The 27,292-nt window shown below is 45.8% G+C and overlaps 1 protein-coding gene across 2 annotated transcripts in view; it reads left to right on the forward strand.

Annotated features, from left to right (window-relative positions):
- ARHGAP17 (Rho GTPase activating protein 17) overlaps positions 1–25,155 on the forward strand; it is a 94,805-nt gene extending 69,650 nt beyond the window's left edge. Inside the window, exons 14-20 of one of the 2 annotated variants that reach the window (XM_038540007.1) lie at positions 404–517; positions 3,199–3,290; positions 5,020–5,176; positions 6,903–7,133; positions 9,431–9,600; positions 16,113–16,733; positions 24,267–25,155. In XM_038540007.1, the coding sequence (XP_038395935.1) occupies positions 404–517; positions 3,199–3,290; positions 5,020–5,176; positions 6,903–7,133; positions 9,431–9,600; positions 16,113–16,733; positions 24,267–24,397 (1,516 nt within the window). In that variant the 3' untranslated portion in view covers positions 24,398–25,155. The remainder of the gene's footprint in view (positions 1–403; positions 518–3,198; positions 3,291–5,019; positions 5,177–6,902; positions 7,134–9,430; positions 9,601–16,112; positions 16,734–24,266) is intronic. The other variant, XM_038540008.1, reaches the window with a different exon arrangement.
- The last annotated feature ends 2,137 nt before the right edge of the window (positions 25,156–27,292 follow it).

Consider the following 27,292-nt stretch of genomic DNA (forward strand, 5'->3'; position numbering starts at 1 on the left):
GGAGAGACTGTAACTATATGATAAATTGGAGATTTTCATAATTACCACATAAAGTATTTTCAAATACAGTTTCCTTTAAGCAATATCTCTATCCTTGTATTTTTTTGTGTTTGTATTAGAACATATTGAGCCCATTGTTAATCAGATTGTAATTTACTGAGAGGTAGTTAGGGCATAAAGGAGAAATGGTTTGGAAATACACAGCAAATAGGGACTGAATAATGGAGGTTTATATGTGAGCTGTCTTCCTCTTTGAAACAAAGAGCACAGGACTTTGCAAAATATGGCACCCGAGCCAGATTCTGATTCATTACCATTCTGCACTTAGCACCGGGGCAGCAGGATGCTGTTCCTACAAATATTTCAGCATATATGCTCTCCCCCTTCCTGTCTTCTCCCCCAGGTATTTAATCAAGTTCCTGGCAAAGCTTGCTCAGACCAGTGACGTCAATAAAATGACTCCCAGCAACATTGCAATTGTATTAGGCCCTAACTTATTATGGGCCAAAACTGAAGGGTAAGTGATGTTTCCCCATAGCATGGTATTTTAATCTCACCTTGCAGTGGTTGCCTCAGTGGTTGAGCATCTGCCTTTGGTTCAGGTCATGATCCCAGGGTCCTGGGATCAAGTCCCTCATCAGGCTCCCTGGAGCCTGCTTCTCTCCCTCTGCCTGTCTCTGCCTCTCTCTCTCTCTCTCTGTGTGTGTGTGTCTCATGAATAAATAAATAAAATATATAAATAAATAAATAAATAAATAGTAATTTGAAAAAATAAAATAAAAATAAAAATAAAAAAATAGTTTGGGGGCACCTGGGTGGCTCAGTCAGTTAAGCTTCTGCCTTTGGCTCAGGTCATGATCTCAGGGTCCTGGGATCAAGTCCCGCATCAGGCTCCCTGCTCAGGGGGGAGCCTGCTTCCCCTTCTGCCTCTGTTGGTGCTCGCTCACTATCTCTCTCAAATAAATAAATAAAATCTTAAAAAGAAAAAAAGATATTTGGCTAGCACTGAGAAATGTAAACTGAATAGGAGAAAGGGGTCTGGGAAGTCAATAATGTTGACATTGGTGACATTATAATTACCTCACTTAATCCTCACAAATAGCCTTTGTGAAGTAGGTGTGTGTGTCCTCCTTTTGACAGATGAGAACAAGGACCTTGTCTAAGGTTACACAACAGGGAGGTGGGGGGATCACAATCCTATCCTGAACCTTCTCCCACCGTCCCACGACTGCCATCATTATTCTTCACATTGGAAGATCATTGGCAGTTCAGGTTTCCATTAAAAAATGTAGTGACTTTCTGAAATAAAATCTTTCTATTTTTCATTCATTTATTAAGTGTATGCCCAATCTTGTTTAAGGAAGTATTTATAGGATTATTTACAATGATCCAATGTCATAAAGCAAAATTAACAATGCATTGATATATACAGTTAAATACATATGTCATATCTTACTGCAAATAAATTCTTTGGTAGACCAAAGAGTTAATTATATAAGAAGTGATGTCATAAACATGGCAGGTGAGTTACCTTTTGGAGTAGAGAAGTATTTTCTAAACATCAAATCAGTATAAAAAACACATTTGAAAATGGATAGAGGGATCCCTGGGTGGCGCAGCGGTTTGGCGCCTGCCTTTGGCCCAGGGCGCAATCCTGGAGACCCGGGATCGAATCCCACGTCGGGCTCCCGGTGCATGGAGCCTGCTTCTCCCTCTGCCTGTGTCTCTGCCTCTCTCTCTCTCTCTGACTATCATAAATAAACAAAAACAAAAACAAACAAACAAAAAAAAGAAAATGGATAGATTTGGCTCTGTCAACAGCTCCAAACTTCTAAATATCGTAAAGTGCCTTAAACAAATTATAATTCACAAAACGAGGAAGACATTCCTCCAGAAGTGTCTGGAATATATTAAAAGGCCTTGCAAAAAAAAAAAAGGCCTTGCAAATCAATAGGCAAGTAGTATCTCCTGAAAAAGAAAAAACTGGCCAAGAACATGAATAAATAGTCCCTCCCCAACCCAGCAGGTTCCTAATGCGCGAGGGTGATAGATATGGTATGGTAGGAAGTACGAAAAGGTGGGGAACAAAATTTGTAGGCAGAGCTTGCAATTTAAGCTGGAATTTGAAAGGAGCTAGAACTTTCTCTTGGTTGGAAATTGGGGTGAAAATCTTCTTCCCACTGGGAAGAAAGGTCAGGTAGAGAAGGAGGAGGTAGGTTTGGGACAGTCAGACAAGGGATCCAGCCTCTTAGAAATTTAGTTTCCTCGTGAATGAAACAGGCCTCGTAACAGACCCCGTGTTATAAAAATCGAATTAAATGAGCTGAAGACCCTGATGCCCTGAAGCATGATAAGTGCTCCATGAATGTCAGGCCTTTGTAGCTTTTACTTCTGTGGTATTCTGACTCTGAACTGGAATATGAGCACCTTGACATGAGGGATCGCAAGTCTTATTTATTTTCTTCCTTTGGAACCCTGGCATTCACACTCTCAACTTCTGAACGTGCGTCTCGGGACCAGTCCACAGATATGACAGCCTGATAGTCTGTGTAAATATAGGGCACAGGTTTTCTAGTGCAAGGGGCACACTCTTGGTTATATTCTGGGCAAAATCGTTGGTGGTCACCCAAGATGACTCTCACAGCCAGTACTGCTCCATCAGGAAAATGCCTGGTTGAAACTCTGTTCCAGACCAGCTTGAAATCAGCATGTGGCCATACCATTGTTCACCAGCTCACCCGCTGTTAATGCAGTGTGTGCATACTAAGGAGTGCCAGCTAAGTCGGGGTGATTTTTCCTCCTGGGGCGTCACCACCACACATACACACCACCACCACACACATCACCAGGGCCCCATGGATCTAATTTTTCCATTTGTGTTTAAGTATTTTCTTGTTTTAAAGTAATTAAATTGGGGGCTCCTGAGTGGGACAGTCAGGCATCAGACTCTTGCTTTCAGCTCAGGCCATGATCTCAGGGTCCTGGGATGGAGCCCCGAGATGGGCTCCACACTTCCCACAGAGTCTGCTTGAGATTCTCTCCCTCCTCCCTCTGCTCCCCCCCTGCCCATTATGCCCCCCTCAAATAAGTAAACTTTTAAAAAATAAAAAATAAAGTGATTAAAATGCTCTGACACAACCTGCAGAAATTGGAGACTGCCTGGGGGAAGCAGTCTAACTCTGTGAATGTCCTTTGCAGATCGCTGGCTGAAATGGCAGCGGCTACCTCTGTCCACGTGGTTGCGGTCATTGAGCCCATCATTCAGCACGCCGACTGGTTCTTCCCTGAAGGTAAATTACCTGTCTTTCCAATTTCACAGACCACCCAAGCAACACAATAACAATATGAAAAATTCTTTAAAGAAGAAAATGCATCAGTAATCCCTTCGCGATTACATGATTGGCTTCATTTTTTTCACGTTTGTCTTTAGACCCCTTGCGTTCACCTTTGACATATTGGCATCCACATTATTTTGTATTTCGCTTTACTTAACTTCACGCTGGAGTTGTTACTCAGCCAGTGTGAACTAAATACCCTAGGCACCATATGTTTGCTGGTGAGATATGCTGTCTTCCCTGGAGGAAGCTGGCCCTTGGAGATGAAGGCCACCTAAACAAATATTATAACACATGGTGAGGGAGAAGGAGGGGCCGATGGTTTGATGAACTCAGATATTGGGCACAAAGAACTGGGACTGCTTTATGGAAGAGGCGACACTGAATGTGCAGTTTTCCATTGGGAAGACGGCTTTTTGTTTCTCTAGGCAGAGAGCTGGTTTTGTGTAAAAGTGGAAGATGAAACAGGATAGGTTGATTGGAGCCACTTTGTGAAGGTGGGAGTTGGCCGTGTCAGAGAAAGAGGATTTCCACCTACCGGTGATCAATTTTCAAACTACGTTTGTTGTAGTCCTGGGAACCACAGAAGTTCCATGACCCCCTTCAGGGGCACCGGTATGGCAAGTTTTGTGAGTCCAGACCTCTTGCCCCATCCTTTCTCCTGGAGTGTGAGCTCCTTGACAGTAGGGCGTGCTTGTTTCTCCTTTACCATGGTCTTCACACCATTGAGAATCACACCTCACTCACGTAGGTTGCTCAACAAATACGTGATGTAGGATTGAATACTGGCATTTTGCCCATGACTTCTTTGGGAAAACAAGTCTCAGAAAAACCGCTGTAGGCAGTATGGAGTTGGTGTTGCCTTTTATTTGTATTTTATATCAAACCATAAATACCTGTCATTTTTTTAAAGTAATCTATGCTTATTTTTCTCCTCCATATTCCATGATTATTCTTTTTACAAAGAAGAAAGCAGAGGAATTGTGTGACTTAAATTCTGAATTGCACCCCCTCCTTAGCTCTAGTTTCCTCCTTTTACCTCCCCCTGGCTTGGCAAGCCATTCTTGAGAAGATGAGGGGGTGGTAGGGGTTCCGCTTGGGAAACAAGGAGGGCTGATGGGAGTTTTATATGCTCTATACCTCACATGTAGGCAGACCTCATTTCATGGCACTTTACTTATCGTGCTTCCTAGATCCTAGGAAGGTTTTTTCAAAATTGAAGGTTTGTGGCAACCCTGCATGGAGCATGTCTGTTGGTACCATGTTTCCGATAGCATTTTGCTCATTTTGTGTCTCTGTCACGTTTTGGTAATTCTCGCCATACTTCAAACTTTTTCGTTCTTAGTATATTTGTTATAGTGATCTGTGACCAGTGATTACCACTTGCTGAAAGCTCAGATGATGGCTAGCATTTCTTAGCAATAATGTATTTTGTAAGTAAGGTATGTACGTTGAGTTTGTAGACATAAGGCTATTAGACACTTAATGGACGACAGCATAGTATAGACTTAATTGTTATGTGTGCCGGGGAACCAAGGCAGCCGTTTGACTTGTTTTATCGTGGTATTCATTTTATTGGGATGTTCACTTTATTGCGATACTCGCCTTATTGCTATGGTCTGCAAACCAAACCTGCAGTATCTCTGAGGTGTGCCTGCACACTTGTTTCTTTTTCTTCTCACAGAAGTGGAATTCAACGTATCAGAAGCATTCGTGCCTCTCGTCACCCCAAATTCCAATCACTCATCTCACACTGGAAATGACTCTGACTCAGGGACCCTTGAAAGGAAGCGGCCTGCCAGCATGGCAGTCATGGAAGGGGACTTGGTGAAGAAGGAAAGGTGTGTTTAGAGCCATTCACTTTCTTCCAGCAACAGATGTGACGTAGAAGAGTTATTGATCCTCACTATCCGGTCCTGCCTCCATGGGACTCGTAGTATGAGAGTGACCTTGGGTAGCCATGTCTGTTAGGTCCAGATATTTCGGGAATTCTTATCTCGTTCATTCCAGACATTAATGTGACCATAAGGTAGATATGTGGCTTGTCAATTAACATTTGTGCCGTAAGCATCCAGGCTTCCCTTGGTCAGTGATAAGCCCCACAGTGGTATGGCATCATACACACGTTACAAAGCCACCTAAATGTTCTTAATGTGGGAAAAAGAGACAAAAGGAGAGGGGGGCTAAATACTGTAGACTGATGGGAGAATAACCCACCTCTCACAGTAAGTTGTCAGATTTAGCGTTTAAAGAGACCTCTTTTTGGTATAACTTGGCCCCTCAATGGAAGCCAGCCACTGAATCTGATGTTCAGCTGGAGAAAACCTCAGTATTTGCTGATTCGATTCTGGAAGAAAAAAGATGGCTCCAATGGTCTTAGAGACATGTGTCTCGATACTGTGCTCCACGGGCGATTTTAGTGGGATTTTCAAAGGTTAAGGCTGTTTGTGATTTGTGCCTTCAGAGGCCAATCTGTTCCGTCTGTATATGAAATGCCACTGTATTCACTCCTAAGGCCAAGTTAGAGAAGCCTGCAGAGTAACATGCTTTTCACACGCACACATAATAACATCACCAGGCATAGTTTACATGACAACTAAACAACAAGCTCTTATTTTAATTGCCCGATCTTATATTGAGCTTTGTTTGTTTCATTTTGCTTTGTTGTTGTTGTTGTTTTCATTTTTTAACCCATAGCTTAGTTCCCTAGCCTGTCCCTCTGAAACCCATGTTTATCATGTGGGGAAGTCTTACTTCTCTGAAGTCCTCATCACACATTTGGTCCTGCTTCCTGATGACAAGCTGACCACTGCAACATTAGCCTTTGTGCCTTTGAAGTTACAAAACACAGTGTTACATCTCTCATTGGCACACAAGAAACAATTCTCAGTTACCTCCCAGGGTGGATTGTCCCCACCAACTGACCCGGTACACACAAGCTCAGGGAGCCATGTGTCTTTATCTTTCAAACTGAAAAGCTCGAAAGTTCTTACATCAAGTCGGCTTACATGAAGAGGAATCCTCCTCCTCTCCATCCTCCAACCACCTTCTCCTGCCCAAAAGCAATGATTTTTTTTTCCAGTGTTACATATCCTTTCAGCTAATTCTTTGCATACACCTGTACCAGTGCTTCTCCATCTCGGCTTAAGAGGCAGGGTATGATGACAGCCTTACACTGCCGGTGGTAGGACTTCTGCACTCAGCTTCCACCTTGTCCCCCACACATACAGATTCGAGGAGGCCACTGGGTAGTAGGTAAATAGGCACACTGACATGACGTCACCCACTCAAGACGAGGCCTGCCTGTTTGCTTTAGCTGTTCACACCCAAATTAAGAAAAGACATTGATCAGTACCAGGTCTTTTGGCTTGCTCAGGTTTAAAGCCAAGTTGAGCTGCTTGCCTTGGTAATAGGAATGACCATTAATTTGGTCCTTGCCGCTTCACTGCATGCTGGGCAACTTGGGTGGCTCTCCCCATGTGTGGGTTTTAACACGTGTGGACCAATGGACTTCTGTCTCAGTAGTCGGCTTGCATGGTGTGTTGACTGTTTCTTCTTTCTGTGTAGCTTTGGTGTGAAGCTTATGGACTTCCAGGCCCACCGGCGGGGTGGCACTCTAAATAGAAAGCACATATCCCCAGCTTTCCAGCCACCACTCCCGCCCACAGATGGCAGCACCTTGGCTCCTGCAGGCCCAGAGCCCCCTCCCCAGAGCTCTAGGGCTGAAAGCAGCACAGGGGGTGGGACTGTCCCCTCCTCTGCGGGCATACTGGAGCAAGGGCCAAGCCCGGGCGACAGGTAAGAAGGCCGGCTTCTGCTGGCAGTAGGTGCTCAGAGCCCCAGCCTTCTTGCAGGGGCTGGCCTGTGGGCATGATCTCCATGCCCACAGAATCACTCAGCATAGAGTGATCTGCCATAACCAGATCTGCCTTCACTCTTCTGGTTGGCAGAGGATGGAAAAAAAAAAAAAACCTGCAAATTGCTTGATTCCTTTCCTGTTTTCCAAAAGAAGCAACATATGTTTGCATTCTTTATCATACTGCTTTGGTGCTGGAAGCCAATAGGTGGCTAGTGGTATTATAAACTTCTTTTCCCTGTTTGATGTGCACTCAATGTTCATTTACCATTTGCTTTTGTCATCTTGTACGCTAACTAGTTAACACCTGAATGTAGCAAGTTACTTAGTTTAGAGTATTCCTGGTATTCATTCACTCATCCATCCATCCATCCATCTGTCCACCTATCCATCCATCATCTATCCATCCATCTACCCATGCATCCATCCACCTACCCATCCACCCACCCATCCATGCATCTATCCACCCACCCACCCATCCATCCATGCATCCATCTATCCACCTATCCATCTATCTGCCAATCCTTCCACCTACCATCCATCCATCCATCCATGGACCCATCCATCCACCTCTCTGTCCACCCATCCATCCATCCGTCCATCCACCCACCCACCCACCTATCCACCTACCCATCCACCCATCCATCCATTTAATCAGATTTACTGAATAAGAGTACTGGGTGCTGTACTAGGCACAGTAGTGCCTCCTCCACCCCTAGCTTTCAGTCATGCAGACAAATTGATATGTGAGTACAGGGTAGAAAATATGATGGTAGATTTTCCTAAAAGGCTCTTTTGTTGCTTAACCTTTTGATTAGCCACCCAGAGTGGGTTACAATTATACAGCAACTTTAAGAAGGAGTACCCTTGAACTTGAGATTTTCATCTAATCCTCATGAATTCATTTCTCTACACTGACTCGGGCAGATGACCCACCAGAGGCCACTTCAGGTGGTATGTTAGCTGGTTCAGGACTGGGAGCTGCTGTAAAAGATGAGCCCCTCTACAGAGTATGTGCTAAGATTTTTCTTGGCCTTTTCTCTAGCAGGGCCATCGATAAAGCACTGAATAATCACATATAAAGTAAAATAAATCCATAGAACAAGAATGACCTGTTTAAGCCCACATTATACATGGAGACAAATTTGCCTCGGGAGGGCTCCCTCCCCTCAGCTTCTCCGGATGAGGAGGGGGTGCCTAGTGGGATATGAAGCTAGCTGTTTCTGAGATAGGAATCTTGATCAGGCCTCACGGCTGAATTCGGACTACTCTATGAATTCCTGAATTCCTTTTCATTCACATAATTTGTAGAAGTCCTCATTTTGGTGAAAAATAACAAAGGCTTCAAACTTCCTAGAGCTTCACATGCACATCGTAAGCTCCATGTTGTCTTGTCAAAGCTGCTATTCCCCATACATACCTTTGTTTCGGCTTGAATTTTTTTGTTTGAGGAAAAAAAAGTGTTTGCCAACTCACACATTTTCCTTCACCTATAGTCTTCAGTTTGCTTAATCAGGGCTACATAATGCTAAGACAATAATTAGAATGCACTGCAGAAGGACAAATAGAATGTCAGTCTTCGATTTGCTTTTGTTTTTTGTGCTCCGTGGATATTTTTGCATAGACTTCATGAATGACGTTCCCGTCTCTAGTGACCCCAACAAAATGCAGCTATAAAGTTCAGTGTACGAAGTTCTGAGCCGGGAACTGGCCCAGGTTCTGATCTGTATCCACCCTGCGAACAGCCAGCTCCGGGCTGTGAGCCATCACTAAGTCTCTCAGGGCTCCTCTTTCCTCAAGTCCAAACGATTGATAATAACTATTTCTAATTTATAACGTTAGTATTTTGCTGTAGCTTTTGCTTTGTTTTGTGCACTATGTGTGTCAAACCTTGTTATTTTGAAGTCCAAACGCCCTTCCATGTTTTTTAATATTGCCCAATTGAAGTATAAGAAAGCTTGGAAGTCCTTTTTGGTCGCTGTGAAATGGTGTCTAGCATGATATTCAAGTGGCAGGATAGCTGGAAGACGATCTGACGCAGCGAATCTCATCAAATATTTAGCCCTGCATGGCCGCAGATAAATAGCTTTGTAGACCCAGTGGGAACTATTTAAAATTCCCGATCACGTCCTTGCCTGCTGAGGTCAGAACTCTGGGTGGAATCTGATATTCCATAGCATGCTTGTTAGCTTTCTTGCAGGGGCTGCCAGACGTCTAACTTGACTTCTGTTCTCCCCAGTCCGCCAAAACCCAAGGACCCCGCACCTGCACCTGCACCTGCCCCAGGGAGAAATAGCAGTCAGATGGCCGCAGGCCAGAACCAGGCCCAGACGGCGGCCGGCTCCCATCAGCTGTCCGTCGGCCCAGGGCACAACTCCGCTGGCCCTAGCCCGCATACTGTGCGCCGAGGTGAGTAGCCACCTCTACTCCTTCCCCTTAGGGAGGGATGGATGTGCAGACCTCCTTGGGTTAACACAGGGATTCGCGTTGCCAGGCTTCCTGACAGATTATCTGTCTGTTATAAAATGGCAAGCAGAGGAGCAACCTGGCTGGCTTAGTCTGAAGAGCAAGCAACTCTTGATCTCAGAATCTTGAGTTCAAGCCCCACATTGCATGTAGAGATTACTTAAAGAAAAAAAAAATCTTTAAAAAAAAAATGGCAAGCAGAAAAATCAATTATTTAAGAGCAAAATCATGGGATGCCTGGGTGGCTCAGCAGTTGAGCATCTGCCTTTGGCTCAGGGCATGTTCCCGGTCTCGGGATCGAGTCCTCCATTGGACTCCCTGCAAGGAGCCTGCTTCTCCCTCTGTCTATGTCTCTGCCTATCTCTATGTCTCTCATGAATAAATAAATAAAATCTTTTTTTAAAAAAGCAAAATCATTAAAGAGGTAAGAAGACCTGGAATGAGATCTACCCTCTTAAATTTCTACAAGAACTAGGGCACCGTGTGGTGCAGCAGACCTCTAGAACTTACTCATCTTGCATAACTGAAACTTTATGTCTGTTGATTTGCAGCTCTCCTTTATCCCCTCTCTGATGCTCTCTCTCTCTCTCCAGCCCTGGTAACCACCATTCCACTCTGATTCTGTGGGTCTAACTGCTTCAATACTTCATCTAAGGGGAATCATGCAGTACTTGTCTTTTTGGACTGGCTTATTTCACTGAGCATAATGTCCTGCAGCTTCATCCATGTTGTTACATGTGGTGGAACATCCTTTTTTTTTTTTTTTTTTTTTTTAAGATTTATTTATTTACTCAGAGAGAGAGAGAGAAAGGCAGAGACACAGGCAGAGGGAGAAGCAGGCCCCATGCAGGAAGCCCGATGTGGGACTCGATCCCGGGTCTCCAGGTTCACACCCTAGGCTGCAGGCGGCGCAAACCGCTGTGCCACCGGGGCTGCCCGGAACATCCTTCTTTAAGGCTAAATTATATTCGATATGCCCACATGTTTAATCTAATCATCTGTTGATAGACTTTTAGTCTGTTTCTACAACTTGAGAATAATGCTGCAGAGAACACAGGAGTGCAAATACCTTTTAGAGGTCCTGATTTCAGTTCATTTGGCTAAATACCCGGAAATAGATTTGCTAGATCATGTGGTAGTTCTGTTTTTAGTTTTGGGGGGGGGGAACCTCCATACTGTTTTCCATAAAGACTGCACCAATCTACATTCCCACCAACAGGGTTCAAGGGTTCCATTTTCTCTACATCAACACTCATTGTCTTTGGGTTTTTTTAATAGTAGCTGTTCTGACAGGTGTGAAGTGGTATCTCACTGTGGTTTTGGTTTGCATCTCTTGAGGATGAGGGATGTCGAGCATCCCTTCCTGTGCCTGTTGGCCATCTGGATAACTTCTTTGGAGAAAGTCTATTCAAGTCTTTAGCTCATTTTAAAGTCAGATTATTAGTTCTTTTGCTATTGAGTTGTAGGTGTTCCTTACATGTTTGGAAATTAACTCCTTATCAGATAGATGGTTTGTGAGTGTTTTCTCCTGTTTTGTGAGTTGCCTCTTCATCTGCCACAACCTTTTGCTGTGCAGAGGCTTTATAGTTTGATGTGGTCCCACACCTCCATTCTTTGCCTGGGCTTTTCACATCATATCCACAAAACCATTGCCAATACTGATGTCATGAAGCCTTCTCCCTATATTTTCTTCAAGGAGTTTGACATTATCAGATCTTATGTTTGTCTTTTTTTTTATTTTTAATCTTATATATTTATCTGAGAGGGAGCAAGCAAGACAGAGCACGGGCAGTAGGGAGGGCCAGAGGGAGAAGCAGATTCCCCACTGAGCAGGGAGCCTGATGCAGGTCTTGTTCCCAGGACCCCAAGATCACGACTTGAACCTAAGGCAGGCGCTCATCCGCTGAGCCACCCAGGCATTCCTGTTTAAGTCTTTAATCCATTTTGAGTTGACTTTTGTTCATGGTGTAAGATAAAGGTCCAGTTTTATTCTTTTGCCTATGGGTATCTTCTTTTCCCAAAACCATCTGTTGATGAAACCATCCTTTCCACTGCATATTTGCAGTGCCCTGTCAACAATCCGCTGGCCGTGTATGCATGGATTTATTTCTGGGCGGTCTATTCTGTTGCACGTGTGGTTCCTCCTTATCATTCAAGTCACAGCTCAGAGATTACCCACTCCATGAGCCCTGCTCATTTACCCATTCTGAACTGATGGCCACCCCTATCCCCTCCACTCACCAAGTCTTCCTATGTCATATCACTCTCTTTCAGGGCATTTTTTTCTTGATCTGAAATTTTTTAATTTTGTTTTTGACCTTTTTGCTAGTCTCCCCTCATAGCTCTTAGAGAGCTGGGATCTTTCCTACCTCACGCACGCACTCCCGTATTCCTAGCCTGTGTCATTGCCTGTCACAGAGTGAGCAGCCAATAAATATTTGTGGTCTGGGGGTTCTGAGTGCCACTTACATCTAGAGCAACTAGGTGATGGTCCTGCCTTCCCTGTCTCTTGGAGATCTGGTGATGTCTGGAGACATTTTTGGTTGGCATAGTTAGGGAAGGGAATGTTACTGGCATCTGGTGAGTAGAAGCCAGGGATGCTGGTAAACATCACACAGTGCACCAGCAGCCCCCCACAACAAAGAATTATCTAGCCCCAAATGTCAGTAGTGCTGAGATCAAGAAACTCAGAAAGGGACATGAAAGGGACTAGAAAGGGACATGATTCACTGAAGATGTTTCGAAAACCAATTAAATTCCATGTGAACCAGGCTGCCCTTTGTCTTAACTCCCAACCCCATCTATTTGACTATGGATGATCCTCACTATAAAATGACTTGTGTTTTTGGTAGTTAAAGAAACAATGAATTTGGGGCACCAGGGTGGCTTAGTCAGTTCAGCATCTGCCTTTGGCTCAGGTCATGATCCCAGCGTCCTGGGATTGAGTCCTGCATCAGGATCCTTGCTCAGCAGGGAGTCTGCTTCTCCCTCTCCTTCTGCCTGCCACCCCTTCCTTCCCTGCTCATGTTCTCACACACTCTGCTCTCTTTCTCTCTCTCAAATAAATAAATAAATAAATAAACAATCTGAAAAAAAAAAAAAAAAAAAAAGAAAGTTTCTATGAAGGAAGCTCAGTAAATCCAGTTTTACTGAGCTAAGTTTTTCCCTTAATAGATTTCACTTCTTCACCTGTTGATTTCAGTTTAGGGGCAATGCTGTTTAAAAAAAAAAAAAAACAAAAAACAGAAAACAAAAATTGTGTGTGTGTGTGTGTGTGTGTTCAGTGAGAATCAAGAATGACCTCAGTGCAGGGATGCCCTCACTCAGAGCATGGCCATGCCTCCCAAGTTACCATGTGTGCCTGGGAACTGCCACATAGGGAATAGTAGGAGGCACTGGCCCATGTGCTCCCAAAGACCATTCCCAAGTCTAGTGAGAAACAAAGGTGGATGGGCCAGGTAGGGCAGAGCCAGGTGAGTGAGTAGTAGAACCACAAGCAGGGGGCAGCCGTGCTAGATGAGCTGCGTACTGTACAAAGCCAGCCTTTCAGAAGGTTGTTTGGCCTTGATGCAAGCTGCACCGGCTGTTGCTCTGATGCCCCCAAAGTGACAAGGCCCCATCCAGGGGGTAGCAGAGGCCACAGGGACAGCCAACTTCAGGAGATTTGGATACTCTGGCGTGGTCTGGTCAATGCTGCTCATGGCGAGGGACAATTGTGATAAATGGCAAAAGGCCTCGGACTTCAAAGTTTGAGCTGTAGCTTTTGCCTAAAGTCACATCTAGCTGGTTGTATTAAAGGCTGGTAATTGGGATCCCTGTGTGGCTCAGCGGTTTAGCGCCTGCCTTTGGCCCAGGGTGCGATCCTGGAGACCCGGGATTGAGTCCCACGTCGGGCTCCCGGTGCATGGAGCCTGCTTCTCCCTCTGCTTATGTCTCTGCCTCTCTCTCTCTGTGACTATCATAAATAAATAAAAATTAAAAAAAAATTAAAAAAAATAAAGGCTGGTAATTGAGCCTCTCCTAACTGAGTCCCTGTAAATATAAAGGAGAAATAAAAATGCATTCTTGAGGGGTGCATTGTGGGAATGCCCATGAAAGCACCATCTCTCTAAAGTGCAACACATTAGGTGGAATTTTTTACATTACAGGCAGGGAAGCGAAGTCAGGTACACTGCTTGGTTATGGACCCCATGTGGTCCTTCTTAAGGCAAGTGCTCTCCCCTGAGCCACCATCATCTTCATCTGTCCCCCCCACTGATCCTGGAGGGTAGTTAGGTCTTCTCCGCCTGGGTTCTATGACACTGCTTCCAGGTTGAGGCTCTCCTTATGGCCACACTCGGAGTGTCTCCTCCTTCCCCAAACCCCAGATCTCCGGCGTCCTCCCAGGACAGTGTGGTCTTTCTACCCCTGCCTCAGCCTCCCCAGACTTTCGTAGGCAGTCTCAGACAAGGCCCACCATTCTCCCATGGCCCCGGCACCCAACTCTCCCACCTCCTCTTCTGATTCCCTCAGCACCCTTTAATGTCAGGAATGGTTCTTTTCTTCGCTGTGAATTTACAATTAACATTCCTCAGAATAGAAAACTAGACATTCTTCTTTTTAAGTTGCTCGTGGTAACCAGAGTATGGCTGCTATTCCACAGATTCCGTCTTTTGTCGGCTGGCTGGTTGTTTCTGTGGGAAAAGGTCTTCCAGGGTCCAGGGTCAAAAGTTCTAGGCCAGCAGGGCAGAGCAAACTTTATACCCTTTTCATTCCTGAACTCTGGGCCCTGTGAGCAGGGAGCCAGGCAATGTTGGAAGGAGAAAGGAGATGAAAGAATCCAAAAAGTCCACAGAACATGGTTGTGAGTCTCTGTCTACCAGTTTCTAGTCGTGTGATCTTTTGCAAGTACCTCTCTGAGCCTCAGTTTTCTCCACCGTGGATATAACACTGCCTGTCTTGCAGGGAGCTAATGGGACTTAAATGGAACTTGAATTTATGCAAGGGCCCTAACTTGGTGCTGGTGACCTGGGGTAAATGATACTCTTTAGTTTCCTTATCCCTTTTTGGGAAGATTAGTAGGATCTCAGTACAATTTGAAAAATGCTAACATCTCTCCTTTCCACCCACCTCTCCCAGCCCCAAACCAGGTCTCCAGACCTGTTGTTTTCCAGTTGGCCCTCCTCGGTACCAAATTCTGCCCCCACGCCCCCTTGGTGATGCCAATCTCAGCTGATACAGGGAGGGTGATGATGTGCTTCAGCTCTCCTTCCGGAAATCGAGCTATTGCAGCTCTTCTAGACTTACTGATACTTCTATCCAGAGCCTATCTGTTCATTCAAATGACTCTGGAATTGGTAGAATGTCGGTTATTAAAAAAAAAAAAATCAAGCCCCCTAGGAGAAGCCCCTTAGGAGAAACCAGCTTGGGACGCCTGGTGGCTCAGAGATTGAGTGTCTGCCTTCGGCTCAGGGCATGATCCCGCGGTCCTGGGATCGAGTCCCACATCAGGCTCCCTGCAGGGAGCCTGCTTCTCCCCCTACCTGTGTCTCTGCCTCTCTGTCTGTGTCTCTCATAGATAAATAAATAAAATCTTTTTTAAAAATTTTTTTAAAAAAGTACAAGCCGGCTTAGGGTAAGGAGCCATGGTAGGTAGAGGCAGATCAGTCATGTTTGGGGGTCACCCCCTCAGCTGTTCTTGCTTCTCCCCATTTTTTCTAGGCTCTCAGGTCATGCAGGGAAGCTCAATGAACTTAGGGCAGAGATTCCGTGTAGGGAGGCAGCCCCTGTTCACTGATTTCTTTCCTTATTGAACTTTTAAAACAACAGATCTCAGTGCGCCTGGCTGCCTCAGTGGGGAGAGCATCCAACTCTTGAATTTGGGGTCATGAGTTCAAGCCCCCAATTAGGGTGATTAGTTCACCCTAATCGGGTATAGAGATTATTAAATCTTTAAAAATCAAACAACAGATCTTAAAAGGTGTGTGTATATATATATATATAGTACTTTTTGTTTTTTAAACTGTAAACCTGTTATTTGGGAATAATATTAGATTTCCAGAGAAGTTGCGGAGGCAGTGCTAGTTGTTCCCATATTCTCCTCACCCACTTCTCCTACCGTTAACATCCCAGGTCCCCGTTGTCTCATCTTCCTGAGTCTCCTCTGGGCTGGGACAGTTTCTGTGAAAACCCTCTGTGTGTTTTCATGGCCTTGACAGCTTGAGGGAGGGCTGTTCTGGCCTTTTGAAGGAAGGATGTCCTCAGTTCAGGTTCATTAACTGCCATTCTCTTGGTCAGACTGGGCCTGGGCTTGTAGGAGGGAGGGAGACCACGGAGGTGAAGAGCCCTCCTGGTGGCATCCTTCCATGGGATGCATGGCAGCGACATGGCTTCCTGCCACCAAAGCTCACCTGATCAAGGTGGTGTTGGCTCTCACTGCACTGTGCTTACTGAAAGTTGTTTTCCCCTCTGTGCAGCTGTTAAAAAACCTGCTCCTGCACCCCCGAAGCCAGGAAACCCACCTCCCGGCCATCCCGGGGGCCAGAGTTCTCCAGGAGCATCTCAGCACCCACCCAGTCTGTCACCAAAGCCAGCCACCCGAAGCCCTTCCCCTCCCGCCCAGCACACAGGCCAGGCTCCAGCCCAGCCGTGCGCCACCTCACAGCCCTCTGCACCCCGGAGGTACTCCAGCAGCCTGTCCCCGATTCAAGCTCCCAGCCACCCACCGCCACAGCCCCCGACGCAGGCCGCGCTGCCCGGGCACATCAAACCGAGTGGCCAGGGCCCACCCACCCCCGGGGCCCTGCTCGGTGAGCCTGGACTGGAGCAGCCACCTCACACCCCGCCCCAGACTCCAACGCCCCCCAGTACCCCACCTCTAGGGAAACAGAACCCCAGCCTACCAGCTTCTCAGACCCAGCCGGTGAGTAACCCTGAGACTGCACAGCCACATGCCGGGACCTTACCGAGACCGAGACCAGTCCCAAAGCCGAGGAACCGGCCCAGCGTGCCTCCACCGCCCCATCCTCCCGGTGCCCACTCAGCTGGGGACAGCGCCCTCGCCAACGCAGCTCCCACCGCTTCCAAAATAGTGACAGGTAAGTAAGAAATCAGCTCAGACCTTTCCCCCATCCGTGCTGCAGTGCTTCTGTACTCTCACCTTTCGTGTGGATCTTGGTTTATAGCAGGAGGGCAGCAAACTATAGCCACTGGCCCAATCTGGCCCGTAGCCCATTTTTGTAAATAAAGTTTTATTGGGACGCAGCCACTCTGATTTGTTTACACTCTGATTTGTTTGGTCTTTGGCTGCTTTAGTGCTCAGGTAGCAGTTGTATAGTCCTTTCGAGAGCATTTGGAGTACTTAGAGCCCAAAAATATTTAATACCTGACCTGGCCCTTGAAGTTAGCTGGCCTCTGATTTATAGTTTCATTATGTGTTTAAGACCTGTCTACATTTACAGTTTTCAAAGTATAATGGCCTAATTCAGGTGGAAGGTATTGTACCACATGAGCATGAAATTCATTTCTTAGCGAATTCCTCATTATTTACCTTCAAAGGTAAAAATGTTCGTAGTAAGTGAAGGATTTCAGCTATAACTTTAAAAAACATGATTTGTACCCATTTGGATGCTCCAGGAAGGGAGGTCTTAGGGTGTGATCACATCAGAGTGCCAGCCTCGAGGGGTGAGGGAGGGAAGGATCAAGAATTTCCCACAATTCCCATGGAAACGTGTTTTGGGTAGTGGTGATTGTGCAGATTTCAGTGGACTACCCAATGGAGTGGTTTTTTCAGGCAGTCCACAACATGATCGTTTTATTTAATTATGATACCTTTTAAAAATTCCACCCCAACAGCTCTAACACACTATTTGATTTAAGGATGCGGTGGCTGGGGTTTTTTAATGTGTTTTTAAAATGACAATTAGGAGCTTTGAATCACAACAGCTTAGTTTTAAATTTTCTATGGGAAGCTAGTTTTAGAGAAGAAGCTGAAATATACTTCTGGGCTGTCCAGCTGTATGGCACGACTTCTCTGCTGAAACGAACCAATGGTATACTCCAAACTGGTACCCCAAATGATGAGGGTTATCCAATTAGTCTATCTTTTGATAACCCTTTCTTTTGTTTTTTTCAGGAATATATTGCATAAATGCACATATTATAAATGGTTGATGATTTCTGATGACATTCCAACTTTTATTTGTAAAAAACAAAGCCATATTGGTGTGTTTGTTTGTTTGTCTCCCAATAGATGCTCTCACAGGTGGGGAAGGTCCCCAGGACTAAGGTGTGTAACCCCCCAAGCAGCTCGCACCACAGCTCCAAATGCTCCTGCTTAGCCGTGTTTTGCATATGTGCTTTTGACCGTGTGCTCAGGAGCAGCTACTTGACCCCTGTGCCATCCGTTCTGTAGCATTAGACATTACTTTTGTTCTCATCAAAAGCATTTCAAGCCACAGGGCTCCATATTCAAGAGGTAGATGTCAGTAGATTGAGAACCCGATTTCAAGCTACTCTTACAAGAATGCTAGAAGTGTCTTCTTTCTTGTTGGTAAGCCTTTCATAAAGGGTCCTGCTCTTCTTGGTGATTTACCTGTCATTGATTGACACATCACATCCAACCAAAGAGGACTTGGGTACAGTCAGCACAGGAAATTGTGTCCCCTTTCCCTGTGTCTTGAGCTTTAATTTTTTAATTGTGTATCTTAAGTGCAAGTTAACTGCATGGAGCTTCTTAATTTGAAATTGTCAGGACCAAAAAAAAAAATCTTCCTCCGAAGATCCTACACTAAATTCCTTTGCATTCCAGCCTGCTTACGTTTTGCTTTCTTAAACCATATGAGCTTTTCAAAGGGCACCATGATGCTCGTCTGCGTCCTGCCTTCGGGACCACATTTGGACACCGGAAGGCTCTCATGACTTGTAGCATTGCTCTAATCGGCTGAGCTGAGCCTCAAACCTTTGGTGGCCTACTTCACCAGAGTATTTGCAGCTTTGGTCTGAGTAGGACTTTTTGGAGAAACCAGAAAGGGAAACTAGAGTGCAACCTTTAAGACTCAGAGGAGGGCACAGGCATGAGTTCCCCCTCCCGACTCCTTATAAGCCAGAAGCCCAGGGTTGCCCGCATGCACAAGCCCTCACTGAGCCTTTTAACACTTCAATACTTATGGCACATCAAAATTCCAGGCCTCTCCTCCCACACTCGATCTTTCCTTCTTTTTAGACTGAAAACTATGATCCAGAATCATGTCTGTTCTTTAATACCATTCTCACCTCAAGTGTATTTATTCTAGAAAGCTATCCTATTGACCCTTATAACACCATGATGCTCTGTACTTTATAATTATCAGAGCAGGGAAATTGTATATGAAAACTACTTTTCCTTAAGATATTAGCCAAGTTTTTAAAAACCAATCTATGTTATGAAGTCTCCTAAACTCAAGAAATCCCAGGTCGCCGCAATTACTTTTGTGTTGCACAATTAACTTTTAATTGGCTTAAAATCACCCAGACTGCCAACTGGGAGCACACAAAAGGCCACCATTTAGGATTCACGAGTATTGAGCAAGCCCCAATTATTAACCATTCTTGGATACAGCCATGGAGTATTTCAAGAAGAAAAAAAACAGAAAATGTAACTTCCTTGGAAAGCTGTTCTTTCTTATGACATCATGTTTTCACATGGAAAACTGTAGGCAGATTTCTAGAAATAGGTTATTTGTTTAGAGCATTTAATCCCAAAAAGTTGAAGTGAGGCCTGGGGATTCAGATAAACTCTTGGGGGAGAGTGTTGTTGCCAGGTGGCTTAGGCAGCCAACCTGTGGCAGCTCAACACCAGCCCGGGAGAAACCGAGGGATCCTGGTGTTGCTTGACTCTCTTCCTTAGCGTTACCATAGAAAACGTGACAAGGCTTTTAGCTTTGAAAGTAAAAGAATTTACATCTTGCTGTTTTTAAAGTAATAGATTTTAGCCAAGAGTGTTCTAATTGCAACATTTTATTAAATAATTTAGATGTATGACCTGCCATATTCAGTAAGAACTGAAATTGGAATATTTGATGGTAAGGAAAAGGCACCTGATTGGCCAAAGCATTTGTGCTACTTTATGATCATGTTTGTGCACTAACGCCTGTTACTAACCGGGCACCCTAACCCTGCCTGCTTGCACCCCTACTAATACCGCATGTACTAAAGGAGCCTGGCGTCCTTCATGCTTGCTGTCAATCACTCTGAATATGAAGTGTGTTCACAGACGTGTGACAGGCGGCCACAGGGCTGGCCCAGTAACTTCTCTCACTTTTGTTCTTTTCTATACCGGGCAGGCTTGAGGTCTAGTAGCAAGAAGACATTGTAGACTCGGACATGCCCGAATCAGAATGGTCACTCCCCCTGTAACATGAGACGCAGCACAAGCTGGCTGATCCATAGAAGGGTGACATTTGTCAGAATTTCTGCTGAAGGGATTAAAGCAGATAAAATAAGAAAACCTCTTACAGTTCTTAATACACATGGGGTCCTGAGTAAATGGTAGCTATTCATGATGGTTCTTATCTTGGAAAAAAACAGATACTCAGAGTTACGTATTAGATTCATATGTCAATGCTTTAAAGATACATATGCGCAGACCCAGCCTTCTAGAACCCAGACACAGGAGGACTGGGACCCTGGCATCCATATTTAGATTCTCATGTGCCACTTGGTTTTCCCAATATTGGTTCTTTCATGGCTTAAAGAGACAATGCTCAGGAGTAGAAGATATTTCTTAATATTTCATGGTATTTCCTGAGCCTGAGAATACCCACGAGCCATCCATCCTCTGTGCAGTGGTAACGCCATGTCACTCTCGGAGTCATCCTTGACCACTCGACACTCTGCTCTTATCACAGTGTTCTTTTTAAGAAACTAACCTCTTTTTGTATACTGAAAGAAACACATTTAAAAAAAATTAACTGGATATTAAAGGAGATTTGGAAACTAGAAATAATAAGAAGGCACTCTTCTACAGGTGAAGAAGTTCACTACTCATAATTCTATTTTTTTCTCCATTTTTTTTCCTGAAAGTCCAGGGTATGTGTGATCATAATTATTTTGCATATATAGATTTTGATCTTGCGTTTTTTTCTATTACCTTTACATCATATGCCCCTTCCCATGTTATGATAGAGTTTTTATAACTGTCTTTTCAAATGACTGCATAAAGATAAGCAGGCATATTTTTGCTTGTAGCTGGACATTTCAGTGGCTTCTGCTTCTACTTACAGCTTATTTTTCATAACTATTAAACTAGTTTAATAACTAGTTTTTAATAACCAGATATCAAAATCATGTCAAGGTAAATATCCAATGAGACCTGAATAGAATCTCTCCTTTGACTAAAATAGTAAAAAAATGCTGAAAATTCTCTGGCAGACCAGAAGGGCTCCAACACCCTAGCGAGGAGCAGGAGTTAGTCATTCTTTCAGAGTCTAAGTTACAGATTGGTCAGGTGGGAATGTCCATTTGCCCTGTGGCTGTGCCAGAAAAGTGTAGTTTCAAGGATGTATTTGGGTCTGTTACCTATCAGAGTGGCCATCCAAATATCCTTGGACTGTTTGAAAGGCAGTCCTAGAGCACATATTTGAAGGACAACCTAGAGCATATATTCAAAATTGTTGAAATGACATATAAACCTTGTTAGGACCATACCCTAAATTACTGAGTGCCTGTTCTGTCTCCTGAGGGCCCACTTCCTTGATAACAGATACACAAAAAAGGAAGGACCCTGGATAGATTTGTCCAAGCCCCTGATTAGGGATACCATTCTGCCCGGAGGGGACACAGCATGCTGGGTTTTTGGTTTTTTAATATAATCTCAGTCATGTGACCTTAGCTCCAAGCTATATGCTCAAAGACCAGCCCTTCTTAGAATGCATATAATGAAAAATGATGCCTTATGTAAGTTTGCAGCCAAAAGGTTTCCTACGACGAACCAGAGTGTTTAAGACTCAAGTATTATATCCTCAGGTACTGTCTTCTCTATCCGGACCCTCACCCAAAGACGCACAAACTCCTGTGGGTTGGAGGGAAAGGGCTATCCCAATGAAAAACATGCAAACCAGTCTGGCTCTGATCCTCTGTGAGGAGCTGATTTTCTCAGAGTCCCCCTCTCTTACCTCTGTGGTGACACTCTGCTGCCTTGGGGTCATTTCCTGGGGGCCAGTGAGCTGACATGATGATGTGTGTGGGGCTCTTAGTAACCACATTTGGTTTGCAGGAGCTGCTCAGTAGGTGCCAGCCACTGTAGTGAAGAGTAGTCTCCTTCTGAAAGCTGGCTCTGTACACATGCTGATTCTTACTGCTTTTTGTGTGTGAACGGATTTGCTGTCTTCTTTTTAAAAATGGTTTCAGCCAGCCCGGCTGGCCCAGTCAGTGGAGCATGTGGCTCTTGATCTCAGAGTCATGAGTTGAAGCCCCATGTTGGGGGCTTTTAAATTTTTTTTTAAAAATAATGAAATCATAAATAAAAATAAAATCAGCTACCTTTAAAAAATTAAAAATAAAAATAATTCATGTAAGGGGGGATAGGCTGGGAAGTACCTGCCAACCTCAGGCAAACCAGGGCAAGCGGGCAGCAGGCAGAAGCAGGGAATGTCCCTAATGCTCCCACCACACATTTTTTTTTCCTAAGTGTAGAACTTCTGTGTGTTCATCATAAATAGAGAATATCAGGAAAGTACAAATCCAGAAATTACTTATATGTGATGAAAGAAAGAAAGAAAGTTTGTCTTCTGGAAAGGATCTGTGGCTGATCGGTGTTGGTTTGCATGTAAATCCACATATTAACAAGTAGAAATCTAATCAGTACGTAGAGTGCTTTTGCATCACGCATCCCCCACCAGGCATGGCAGCTCCATAGTCTCTGGTAAACTCTTTGGGCTAAAAAGGGATGCTGACTGATTGCACCATCTGTCTTATTGGGTTAGGGTTTGAATTTGCAATGGATTTCTTGTACTAGTCTTGTCTTGGAGACATGACTACTCTACCTGAGGCTATAGGAGAAGAGAATTGGGAAGATGGTTGGGCTGGATGGCTCTTCATCATCTATCCATCCAACTGGCCAGCCACAAAATATATTGAGAATCAGCCAGTAAGAAGCCACTGTTCTAAGCACTGGAGATGCACTGAACAAGACAGACACAGTCCCTGCTCCCATGACTTCCTTTCTGCTGAGGTCAAGTCTGAGACCTTTGGATCCCTATTCTGTGCACACAGACCACCCTTGACTGCACCACTGGACAATGCCACAATGCAGCACAATTCAGTTGGTTTTACAATTATCGTAAGACCTGAATTGTCAAGTGCGTTGCGCACTTGAACTCTCTGACACCTTGGCACCTCCACAAAATCTAGAAGTTTCTCTTGAGTTGTGATGCATAGGAAACTTTGAGGGCTGGGTCAGCCAACGCAGGAGCCATTGTGAGAAAAGGGAGTAAATAGATTTCACAGCTCAGAACTGTAGGGTTGTACAGGAGCAGGAACCAGCCTCAAAGCAGTGACCCCCACCTCACCCCCGCGAAGTGCACCTGCATTTGCCACTGGCCAGTGTGGAGGAGCAGGTGAAAGAGAAGCACTGTCAAAAGTGGCTCCCAGTGAGGGCAGACATGACAGCTGTTAAGCATAACAGGAAAGCTTCCCAGCACACCCACTCTAGCCCAGCAATGTGGAAGTGCAGCAGATCTGAACATCTCCCTTCTCTCCTGTGCCAGCCTTAAAACCTCTAACTAGGCTCTCACAATTTGCTAGAACACAATCCTACTAGAGAAGCAAATGATTGTCTTTATTCGAGGCCATCTCCCCCATTGGACTGCCAGCTTCACTAAAGCTGTGTCTGGCTTGTTCACTCTTGTGCCCTCTCAGGTAGATGCTCAGTAAGTACTTAGTCACGAATGAATGCATCTGAGACTCCCTGGCCTCCCCAGGAGGCTGGCTGTGACAGGTGAAGATGTCTTTTGTGGGTTTAGGAGTGACGGACTGACAGCTTGAGGATTAACACTTGCCCTCTCTCTAAGGGAATTCCAGCCAACATAATAAGACATGAAAAAGGAACTGGAGTATAAGAAGGAGAAGAGAGAATCAGTATTTGGGGGAGGTTGGTGATCTACCTCGGTGATTGTCAGCCAGGAGTTGACATGGCACATTGGAGTGTCTGGAGACATCTTTGTCACACTGGGGGAGAGAGGGCTGTCTGCCACTGGCATCTCATGCATGAAGGCCAGGACGGCTTCCGCACATCCTGCACTGCACAGGACGGCCCCAGACGAGGTGGCTCTCTCCTGTGAGGCACACCTGTCCATGCAGCCCTGACCTGTGAGGAGGCTTTAGTTAGTGCATGAGAGGCTTGGTGAGAATGGGGTTTCCTCTCCTCGGTCAGAGCGAGCGCCCCCCACCCTCCCCGCAAGGGCTGCATCTCTGAGGGCTGCCCTGGGGTCTGAGCAGCTTGACTCCACTTCCAGGGGCTGAGCGTGCCTGTAGTGAGTGAAGGTGTGTGTGCATGGGCTGACTCGGACTCTCCAGCTTCTCTCCTCGAGTGCCGTCAGGCAGCACCATGGGTGTTCCCACACGTTGACAGCATGTCTCCTATTTTTGTCCAGACGCCAGTTCTAGACTTTCAGAGCCACTTCGCAGCACCTTTCCTGACATGCATTCAGACTCAGCAAGCAAAGACCTGCCCGGACGCATTCTGTTGGACATAGACAATGATACAGAAAGCACCGCCCTGTGAAGAAAGCCGCCTCACCCCCGCCCCGACCCCCTCCACCCTGGTGAGCGGAACCGGGGCAGGTGCACACTTCTCTCTGCAGACCAAACAGTGAAGAGCTTTCAGTGAAGGGAAAAGAAGGCCCGGCATGCAGGCCTTCGCCTCCCCACAGCCCGAGGAGAAGGTGGAGGCTGACACTTTAAGCTGAATGACCTGTGTCTTGAAGAAGTTGGCTTTCTTTACGTGGGAAAGAAATCATGCCAAAAAAAAAAAAAAAAAATTTAAAAAGAAAGAAAAAGAAAAAAGTACCTAGAATGGAAAGAGTATTATCGCTGAGACGTGTAGGAAGCTTTGCCACTGCCATCAAGGTGGGTGACACAAAAGGCAATCTGGAATGAAGAAGCAGCAGCGCGTGAACTGTCTATTTAATAAAATACATTCATTATGCAAATCTCCTACTTCCTGCTACTTGGACTCTCATTCTTATAGATTAGGAGGGAGGTTCCTCTCTTTCACAATTGCTGCAGAATCGTTTTGTATGAAGTATGGTCGTGCCTCCCCGACCCCCTCAAAACCATGAGCATCGATGGTGACTGCTGGATCCGTCACCTCAGCAAACTGGATGTGACTTGTGCCTTGTTGGATTGCCAGAATGTAGAAAGAAATGTACTGTTCTTTTTTTTTTTTTTTTAAACAATGTAATTGCTACTTGATAAGGACCGAACATTATTTTAGTTTCATGTTTAATTTGAATTAAATATATTCTGTGGTTTATATGAAAACTTTATAATTCTCAGAAGCAAAACTGTAGCTTGTGTGTATGTGTGTGCATGCATGTTGTCACTTAACCAAGTGGAATTTGGGTGAGACATCTGGGGGTCTGACTGTGATTCTAGAAGTCTGAGGGCATGGAGAGCAAGGTCACAATGGTGACACCAGCCACCAGGTGCCCCAGAAACCTCCTGGACTGTCCCCAGTGAATGTGATGTAGTCGGGCTCTTCCTTTGCACCTACCAGTCCTGACACCCTTTCTTGTCCACCTAGAGACACCGAGAACAGTCAACCCCACAGGGGTACAGAGACTGGGAGACTCTTGCCTTCCCAGGTTTGAAATACTCGGGAAGAGCGGATGGGGAGATGGCACAGGGTGAGTCCCCACAATCTGGATGGCTGTTGTGAGGACAGCCCCTTACGGTGGCCCAGATTTGGTTGGTCTTCCGTTGGGAACAGAGAGAGGGACACAACGCTGCCAGTGTTGGCTGCCCTGAGCCATTCCATTGGTAGAGTTTTTTGCCAGACACATCAGTGACCTGTCCCTTGCTTAGAAGACATCGGCCCCTTGTGCTCACTTCAGCAGCACATACATTAAAATTGGAACGATACAGAAGACACTGGCGCTCCTTGAAAAGTTTAACTTGAAAAGGGCAATCATTTTTTCTCCTTGTAGCTCAAAGATCCCTGTGCCCACAAAGTGCTTCCTGCACGTACTAGTTACATTGAAAAATAGATACCCATAAGCCCATTTCCCCCCGTACCTTAAGTTTATTTTGGTTAAGGCTTACTCTCTCCTTCCACAGACCCCCTCCCCCTGCGCTGTAGAACAAGCCCCCTGCAGAAAGCAAGGGTCTCCGTGTCAATCACCCGTCAGCACTGGGCCCCTCCTCCAGGGAGCCCGATGCCCGATGCCCGCAGTGAGGCATCTCCGCGGCACCTTGGACCTGCTTCCTCCGCAGAGACACTGCTTGCCGAGGAGATGGGGTGGGCGCCAGGGGACCAGGAAGGTCCGGGCTGGATGTTCTCCCCAGAGTGGCACACGTGTTGTTGTTTTCTTGCTGCCTCCGACATTCAACACAGACCCTCTTTATTTTAAGAATGTTTGTGTTCACTTTCCTTCCTGTGTAAACATCTTCCAACCCCAACAGCTCCAATCCAAAGAAAAATGATAACCATTTGATTGTGTGGGAGTGTCACAGGTCAACAAACCAAGACTACGACCCATCTTCTTGAGCGAGCGAGGCCTGGAGTGGGGCGTGGGGGCTCAGCGTGCTTTCGGAGCTGCCGCCACACTCCACGATGGAAGCATCTCCAGGGTCCCACAGAGACGTGATGATGCCCTGCTGGGACAGTCACCACCTTGCTGTCCCCTCCTCCTGGCACTAACACCATCAGAGAGAAGGCGAGATCTTATCATCTAAACTGACAGTAGCCATCCCTGCTCATCCAGGAACGTGCTGGTGTCTGGGAAGATGCTGCTGGTTATCTGCCCCTTCGGATGGTTTCCATTTCCTTCCCTCAGAATGCTTCCTCATAGAAAGTTCTAGCCCTCTGTGCTCAGGCCTTCTCTGCCAGCCCCCCAGCCCCCGATCCACCCACAGCAGCACCACAGTCAAGGCCCTGTTCCTCGCACCACACCTTGCGTTCAGGACCCATCCAGCCCATTCTCAATCCAGCACTCAGAGGCCACGGGGGTCATGATGGGTCCCTGACTGCCCAACCTCTCGGTCCTGCCCTGTGATTCCCCAGGAGCTCAGATGTGTTTGTACTAATTAAATCCCTGGGTTTGGTGGCCCTGGCTCCCTGGGGACTCCATGGATAGACCCTTGTCCCCCTCTTGAGACTCCAGCTCCCAGGACCCCCGAATCCAGTGAGCCCCACAGATGTTCGTATTTGAAGGTCTGAAGACAGACCCTCCCCTGCTTCTCTACCTGAGGTCCTTTCCCACGGGCGCCATGGCCACAGTGGTCTGTGACCATATTCCAGAGCCTTCACCCTCTTCTCACAGACCCTGTTCTTCCATCCCTTTATCCCAGGGCCCCAAGTGACATCTGGGACTCAGTGTAGAGTCTTGCATCACATGGGGTAGCAGCTCACCAACGGATGTTTCTAAACCAGTGGCCTCCACTTTCTAATATAGTGGTG

The sequence above is a fragment of the Canis lupus genome, chromosome 6 (assembly GCF_011100685.1).
Source record: "Canis lupus familiaris isolate Mischka breed German Shepherd chromosome 6, alternate assembly UU_Cfam_GSD_1.0, whole genome shotgun sequence".
Taxonomy (NCBI): Eukaryota; Metazoa; Chordata; class Mammalia; order Carnivora; family Canidae; genus Canis; species Canis lupus.